The 8,272-nt window shown below is 36.6% G+C and overlaps 1 protein-coding gene across 1 annotated transcript in view; it reads right to left on the bottom strand.

The window, feature by feature from the left end:
• Positions 1–909: 909 nt before the first annotated feature.
• The window catches only part of LOC104599658 (ATP synthase small subunit 6, mitochondrial-like), an 8,490-nt gene continuing 1,127 nt past the window's right edge, over positions 910–8,272 (bottom strand). The window contains exon 3 of the mRNA XM_010262278.2: positions 910–1,098. Coding sequence (XP_010260580.1) covers positions 1,095–1,098 — 4 coding nt within the window. The 3' untranslated portion in view covers positions 910–1,094. The remainder of the gene's footprint in view (positions 1,099–8,272) is intronic.

The raw sequence follows: 8,272 nt of genomic DNA, 5'->3' as shown, positions 1-8,272 counted from the left end.
CTTACTCATTGTTTTCGGGAGGAAGATGACGAACAGTAACTTTCGCCCTCACTTTCGTAAATTTAAACATGAAAAAATTCCATTCAACTCTATTATAAACCTTACTCATGTCAAGCTTTGATTTCTACTTACTATGCTTTATATGATGAAGAATTTCTTGGATAATTAGAACATTGCCTGAGATCATCCTACCTGAAAGGAAAGATTCTACTAACGATAAACTTTAGTTTGCTTGCAATGATCTGCCTAATAATCTTATAAATTATATTATAGATACTAATTGGTCTATATTGGATTGCATCCTGTGGCACTTACACTTCTTATAATTCTAGTCCTAAAGAATTCCCTAACTACCTCTTTGGCATTTGTTCCCACAATGTTGAACAAGAAAGACTTTGAAAAGCCATATCCGGACCTGGAGCTTTCTTAGGCTCCACTTGGCACAGAGATTCCTCGATTTCCTCATCATCCTCCTCTCTAGTCATCTATTATCATCCTCCCCCTCCATCTCAACTGCTGATTGGTTTAAAACACTGGCATACTGACATTCAATTGGGGTCGCATGATCTGTGGTCACAGGAAATCTTTTCTCGGAACAAGCTTGAGCTTGTACGCGATGACCAGCTCGAATCATCATTGCCAAATTGCAAACAATGCTACATGGCACTGTGACTCGCGAAGGCTACTCCTTAACAACTTTCATTAAGCCAACTTTCTGTCGGAAGTTAAAGTTGTAGAACTCAACTCTGCATGCATTTGCGTGAGTTTATAATCCAAGCATATCTGTATCCATCCCGATACAATATACGATACTGTTAACTTTTGAACCTTAGTAAGACCCTGTTATAATCTAGCTCAATAAACTGAGTTTGTTTTCTCAACTGGATTATAGGTCTCAGAGAGGTAGTATACTTCAACCAATCAATCAAGGTTTTATTCCTTATTCAACTCAAATATGAAGGGATAGTCTATCGGAGATTTAAAAATAAAGTATTTAAGCATCTGCTCGAAAGTTAACCAAGAAAAAAAAAACACCAAGCAACTAACCCTCCATCATAGAAAGAAGAGTATCCATTGGCAACTACACCAGTCGGTCACCTACAAAAACAGGAAGCATCAAAGGAAAAATTACAATCAATTAAAATTTAACCCTTTGAAGAACTTGAAATTCATATGCTATTTGTCATACAATTTAACAAGCTAAAAATCCAAATATTATACATTTCGAATTTCTCCCCTATGTGGTAAGCATCTCCAAAATGTGAAAAATGACAGAATCCCAGGACACCCAGGACAATGGACCCAGATAGGTTATGTGATAAGCTCAGTTAAGTCCAAAGGTCCATTCTAATAGTTGATTGGTATAGAGTCCCCCTTCTTTAACAAAGTAAAAGGACACGTGCAACTACAAACTACAGTTTCAAAATAATAATAATGATGGCAATGATCTGAAGATTTGAAAAATGTAACCTTTTCAAAGACAACATTTTACACAGATGCATTTGTAGTCCCTGTTTAATTTGCTTCTAACCAAAATGAATAATATGGCAGGAAAAAATACAGATAATTTTTCTACTCACCATTATTTGCTTGTAGAATTTAACAAATGTAAATATTCACATGGACGTGATAAAAAGGTATCATCCTGACTACTCAGAATTTAAAGTCATATGAGTACCTCTACGAAGAAACTAATTGATTTAGGAGAACATATTTGACTTGGATGCTATAAATTCTAGGTTAAGTGACAGTGTATCAAAACTAGGACTTCTCAAAAAAAAAGAATAAGACTAAGCCATATAGAAGACTCACAACTACTTAACTAGTGGACCACATCAACACCACATAGGCATTGGCGTTTATTGCATATGAAGCAAAATGAAATAACTGTTTGGTTTTACCGTTTATCAAATAGACGGTAAAAAACTGAAACGCTTTGATTTCTGTGCATGGGGCATTTGGGGAAACGCCAAATTCTTGTTTCCCCAACATCCCAGCATTTCTTAAAACCAAATGCTGATGTGTCACACTTTAATGGGTATTAATCTGAGGTGGAGAGTAAAAAACGTTTAGAGTAAAGCCCAACCAAACAACAAAAACAGGAAACGTTTAAAGTGAAAAAATATAAATAAACGTTTAAAGTGAAAAGGTACAAATAAATGGCCACCCATAAACGTAAATGGAACCAAACACTCTCCTAGTAATATTCTTCTTCTCGCCTTGAGTTTCAGTGGTTTACAAATCACTGAAAATATTAGCTTACAAAGCTTGTCTCTTTGGGCAATTTGAGAGATCAATAGTCATGCAACCTACCTAATAAGTAACTAGCTACAAAAATATGCTTTTTTGGAATTATATTACAAAAAAAGTCTTAAAGAACAAAAAATTAGTCATTTTGGTTCAAATGCAACCACTAGAAATCTATAAAAAAAAAGACAGGACAGCTTCCTTCAATGCAACCCAAGCCAATTAAGAGTTCTCCCTCACCATACAGTGAGGATAGATTTACCAAATAAGGATACTTCTTGCAAAAACAACCAGAAACATTAAGGACATTTTTATATTAACTATTATTTATAATGCATAAGTACCTGATCATACCAAATGCCTTCTTACAACTGTCTTCAGTAAAAATGGGGCAAATTACAAATAAGGGTATTTTGTCAAATAAGGTTCCAGAAATTCAAAGGCACATACATTTTAAAGGAGTATACATATAGATAGATGGTATATAAAGTCAAAAAAAAAATGTAACGAAGTTCCCCAACTAGACAACCAATCCAGATAAAAACAAAATGAGTGTTGTATAGTTGGCGACTTGAAATTATTTGGTCAACTGCATCTAATGGCAGAGTTGGAGAATCAGAGCACATTAGCTTCAGACTGCTTTATTTCAGTTGATGCATAGTCCTATGATATTCATTTCAGCTTTTCTTCAAGTTTGACCAGATACGATCCATATAGTATATTGCATTAAGCAAATTTAAAATATTTTTCTGCATATTCGCGCCCTGTGTTTAACAAATGTCCATTGTTTTGACATTTAATATGCAATCCCCTACCTAATAATTCAGTAGTTTAGCAAATCCATATAATAAACTAAAAGGATATGAACTAACCTAAATAGAAGGGTAGGCTGGGATTTTAAGAATATTTCAAGGGAAAAAAAAGGATGTAAAGTTTCTCTACTGAGAAAATGACATGAAAATTTCTGAAAGAATGTAAAAGAACATGAATCTCTAACCAAAAGCAAATATGGACTAGAAATGATTGGGATTTCAGCAACATATGAAGATACTCCCTTTAAAACCCTTGAAACTTTTAGTGCCACCTCTTCCATATCCTTCTTTTATGAAATATGATGTGGGTAAGACTTTATTACGGTATTCAGGTAGGGGAATTCCTAAAAGAACTAGAATCCCTCAGCTCTATCGTGTATCAGCAATCCTCAAAAGTTCCAGCACTTGTGCTACAATATCATCCTTAGGCCTTTCTTGAAATTTCGGTGTTCCAAGGGGTCTTCAAAAGGCTAAATTGGTATATTTTATCCTACTCTTAAATGAAGTCTTCTACCCCTCTGGCCAAGATGAATGACAGAGGCCATCTTAGGCAAAACTCCTCCCTTTAATTTTTTTCGACAGCCATGAGGTCACTATGCAAATGCCTTCCCATTGAAGGCCATTTGGAGGTCAGAAGCTCCTCCAAAAGTCAGTGGTTGGACAAGAAGTGTCAGAAAATAAATCATCATTTAAGCCTTGTCCCAACCGTATGGGATCAGCTGCATGAATCCTGTTTTGCCATTGTGTTCTTGATGCAGAACAGCAAAGAATTTTAAAGAGGGAGATATAATAGGAATCACTCCTAGAGGGTTTAGGCCTCACCCCAAAACGCTGGAAGCAGCACACATCCACATAAGGAAACAAACTTCTGTATTTTGTTCAGTCTTGGGAAAAAAACAAGACAACATATTTATAACCTAAAACAGCAATTGATTGTTTCTAACCAGGAATCCTACTCTTGCTTGGCTTAGGAGTACAGAACACTCAGTGTTTTAAAAGCGCAAGGTGCACAATTTAAAAAAAAAAAAAAAACTAAAAATTCAAAAAAATGCAAAAAATCAAAAAATTATAAAACATAATATTAATAAAAATATAAACTTAAGTTTTAAAATAAATGTTTTAAAAAACTTATTATCTAAAATTAAAATACATAAATATAATATGTAAAGCATATTCATATGAGAATTTAAAAATGAAATCAAGCATATAAAACCCACAATCTCTTTTTTTTCTCAATTGCATCAAGTAGCTAATGTAACATATTACATTCCCAATTCTACGAGCCGCCTTTGTGCCACGCCCCTCGAGGCAAGCCCAAACAAGTCCATGTTAGGGTCTTAAATTCTTAGTTTTCACACAAAAAATAATAATTTTATAGTTTTAATTGCTTTTAAGAAGATATTTTATTAGGATGAATGAATGGACAACATTACCAAATAGGGGATTCTTGAAGCTTCGACAAGCAATTAAAACTATAAAATTATTAATTTTTGTGTGAAAACTAAGAATTTAAGACCCTAACATGGACTTGTTTGGGCTGACCTCGAGGGGCGTGGCACGGGGGTCCAGGGGCTCTGCCCCTGGCCCAGCCGCCAGGCTCAAAAAAAAAAAAAAGGAAAAGGTGACAAATTTTCAAAAGGCGCACGCTTGGGCTAAGGCACAAGACGCACCAGGTGCACCAGGCGCACGCCTAAGCACACCAAGCGTGCACCTTTTGAATGGGCTGCGCCTAGGACCTGGGCGAGGCGCCAACCCTAAAATGCGCCTCGCCTATGCGCCTAGGCGCGCCTTTTAAATCACTAAGAACACTAATTTAAACTGAAAACAATGACTTCTAAAAACAATATACCTAAGATAACCTTGCTGTAAAACACTCTCCTAACACATTGTTATTACTTAAATTGATTACTAACTCAAAACACCCAGCATTTATTCAAATTCCCAGCTAGAATCTTCTCCATCATTGTGCCAAATAAGAACCAAAGCCTTACAATCGTTGGGCACTTTTCCTCTCTACAAGTCTTCAAGTTTGCTTTATGATCCCTATCAGTTATGTTCAGTGGCATATTAATCGTTAAATTATGAACACTTGAATCATTTATTATCGCTTCCAAGTCCTTTTCAGTCTACCCCTAGCTCTTCTAGCCCTTTCAACTTGTAACAGATCACTTTTTTCTAACACTTTTTTAGATGGTCTTCTATGTACACAACTAAACCATCTCGGCAAATAAATAATACTTGCAATTTGATGTTGCACAGGTATTGATGAAAAAAATAATGATGCGCAGGCAGTGACTTAAAAGTTGTGCCTAGGCACACAGGCAAGGCACATGTTAGAGTAGGCACCTCGCCCAGGTCCTAGGCGCAGCCCTTTCAAAAGGCACACGCCTAGTGCACCTTGCGCCTCAGCTCAGGCGTGCACCTTTTGAAAATTTGACACTTTTTTGCTTTTTCTATGTCTAGTGGCTGGGCCGGGGGCTCTGCCCCCAGACCCCCGTGCCACACCCCTCAAGGCAGCCCAAACAAGTCCACATTAGGTCTTAAATTCTTAGTTCTCACACAAAAAATAATGATTTTATAGTTTTAATTGCTTTTTAAGAAGATATTTTATTAGGATGAATGAATGAACAACATTACCAAATAGGGGGTTCTCGAAGCTTCGGTGAGCGAGTGAAGCATTAATAATGCAGCAAGGACTTATTGATTCAATTAAACCACCTTTTTGTTCATTGCACGGTAGAAACTTTAGTTTTTAATCATTTCTTGGAGTTAAGCATTAAAAATGCAGCAAGGAGTTGGCAAAATGACAATTTTTTGAATTCAAGTTGATTTAGCCTCCAAGGGTATTTTCAACATTGTACGTGCAGTCCAGCCTGTTAATTTGAGTTGTCTAGTCATAGTTTAGTCATGTTTAAATTTTCAGTCATTGGTTAAGCAGTTAAAGAGTTATTTAGTTTTCTTTAAGTTGGTTTAACTTATAAGTGGCAGAATTGTAATTTTGAGTTTTCCTAATTTGGTAAGTAGCTTGACTGACCCGTTACAGTCTATATATGTGTAAAAGTTGCAACATGTGGGCAATGAATGTTGGATATTATTTTCTGCTTGTGTGGCTTGTTTTGATTGATGCCCAAGCCCTAGAGTCATTCTAAAAACCCTAGGAGTGAGTCCTAGGCTTCACTTCTTTCTTTCTCTCTTCTCTTGTCATCTATCTCAAATTTTTGAGCTCCACCACCATCCGCCATCAAAAAACCTGGGAAAATACAATCAAAAGCAAACAATCATCGTCATCTAGAGGACTGAGCCTAAACACGGGTCAGTCCCCTCTCCATTCCCTTCAGGTCTCAGACCTTTCTAGAGAGAAAGAAACTTGTCTATCTAAATCTTTTACAAAACCTTGGTGAAAACCAGATCAGATTTAGCCATCCGGCATCCCACATATCTAAGGCTCATTATCATCTCATTAAAACATTTTTCAAAATTTCCCACTAAAATCCTAGTTCTTGAACATTTATAATTTTGAGAGCTTGTCTTTTTCTGCCCAACCTTCTCAAAACCTGTCCAAATGCAATCCCCTGCTTTGGCTCACTCACCTAATCCCTCCTGTAACAATTTAAAGAAATTCCATTCCAAAATTAAAATATTAAAACTTCCCTATTTTCTCTCTCTAGCTTCCTAATCACTTGATACAGTCGTATACCCTACACAAACCCTCATTCCCCCTTCTCTAGACCTGCCTCTAGCCCTTCAACCCCAAACCTTGGACCCTTCTCTAGAGTCTAGACCTAACCTCCCGTTTGGCCTATTTTAGATGACATGTACAGGATATGTGGAAGCTCAATCTCCTTTCATTTTGTTAAAAGGGAGGCAAATGTGCTGGCTCACCTTTTGGCTTCTTGGGGCCAGTGTGGCCAAGTTTCTACCTTTTGGAATCCCCCAGATTTCCTTCAAGACGCTCTGAACTTTGATCTAGCAGCTGGAAGCTTCCACCCTAGTGTTTTGTCCTTGCTTAGTTTCTTTGCGGTAAAATCCAAAGAAGTTAGGATATGGCATCCATGTGGTGTAAAGCAAGAAATGAAGGTGTCTTTTAAGACAAACTTCGGTAAAATAAAAAATGTTGACAAAGGTCGGGCTGATCTGACCTTCAAAAGGTATGTTGGTTGATGTTATAATTGAACATTTGAACTGATAGCTACCACAGGCACAGTTATCAAAGTGATCAATACTTCGTTAATTTTAGCTTATTTCTCTATCTTTTTTTATAGGTACCTTATTTCCCCAGTTGAAGTAACGACTACAGAACATTACAAGTCAATCTAAAACGAACAGATTAAACATTAAAAGTAGAATAAAACAACGTTACATAGTTTATAATCAAACTAAGGGTGGGAACCTTATTTTTTAAGCTTGAAGATGTGAGAAAAGCATCTATGCATTTACATGTGTGATAAATAAACAATCAAAGGAACAAGTTACTATGTTGACTGCAGCAAATACATAAAGGAATGCATGTTCATGTGTGTAATATGCGAAGAGAGACAGAAGGGACATCCCAATTGAAAAGATAGGGGTGAGTGATTAGAGAGAAAAAGAGGGAAAAAAAAGTGCAAATAGAGGACTGACTGACAGAGAGAAGCAGATGATGCTCTATTTTTATTAAAATAGAGCTGCATTACACAATATGATATAGCTGCACTACACCTAAAATTTGTAAACCCCCATTGTAAAAACGCAAAAGCAAGGTGCAAGATGACCCTAAAAATAGCTTATAACCTGGGTTCCAACATGATAAAAATGATAACCATCAAGGTGCAAGAAAACCCCCTAAAAAGCCTTGTTACCTAGGTGCCACTGCCACCTTGACAAAATTGATTGATACTAGCAATATTTTCTCTAGCCATGAAAGAAGTTTCATCGAAATGGTCCTCCAATCTCAGGTAGCATACAACATAATTTCAATAGATGCTTGCTGGGAAATCCAGGTAAGTCCTTTTTCTTTACCCTACCCCCATTCCCCAGAAATATGCAATGTAGCTGTTACACTCATGTGCATGGTGGGAAAAGATGCAGTATCACTTACAGAACAATGCAATCAAATAAAAAGCAGTTCCAAGAAGCACACATTCTGTTCTATATATACGAGTTAGAATACCTCAACAAAACCTTTTAGTTCCACTGGCCTGCTTACCATCACTTGCATCCAGTGTTAAACTACT

Source organism: Nelumbo nucifera, chromosome 7, assembly GCF_055504915.1.
Source record: "Nelumbo nucifera cultivar China Antique chromosome 7, China Antique-T2T, whole genome shotgun sequence".
Lineage (NCBI taxonomy): Eukaryota > Viridiplantae > Streptophyta > Magnoliopsida > Proteales > Nelumbonaceae > Nelumbo > Nelumbo nucifera.
Note: the sequence above shows the minus strand (reverse complement) of the source record. Positions and strands in the feature narration are given on the sequence as shown.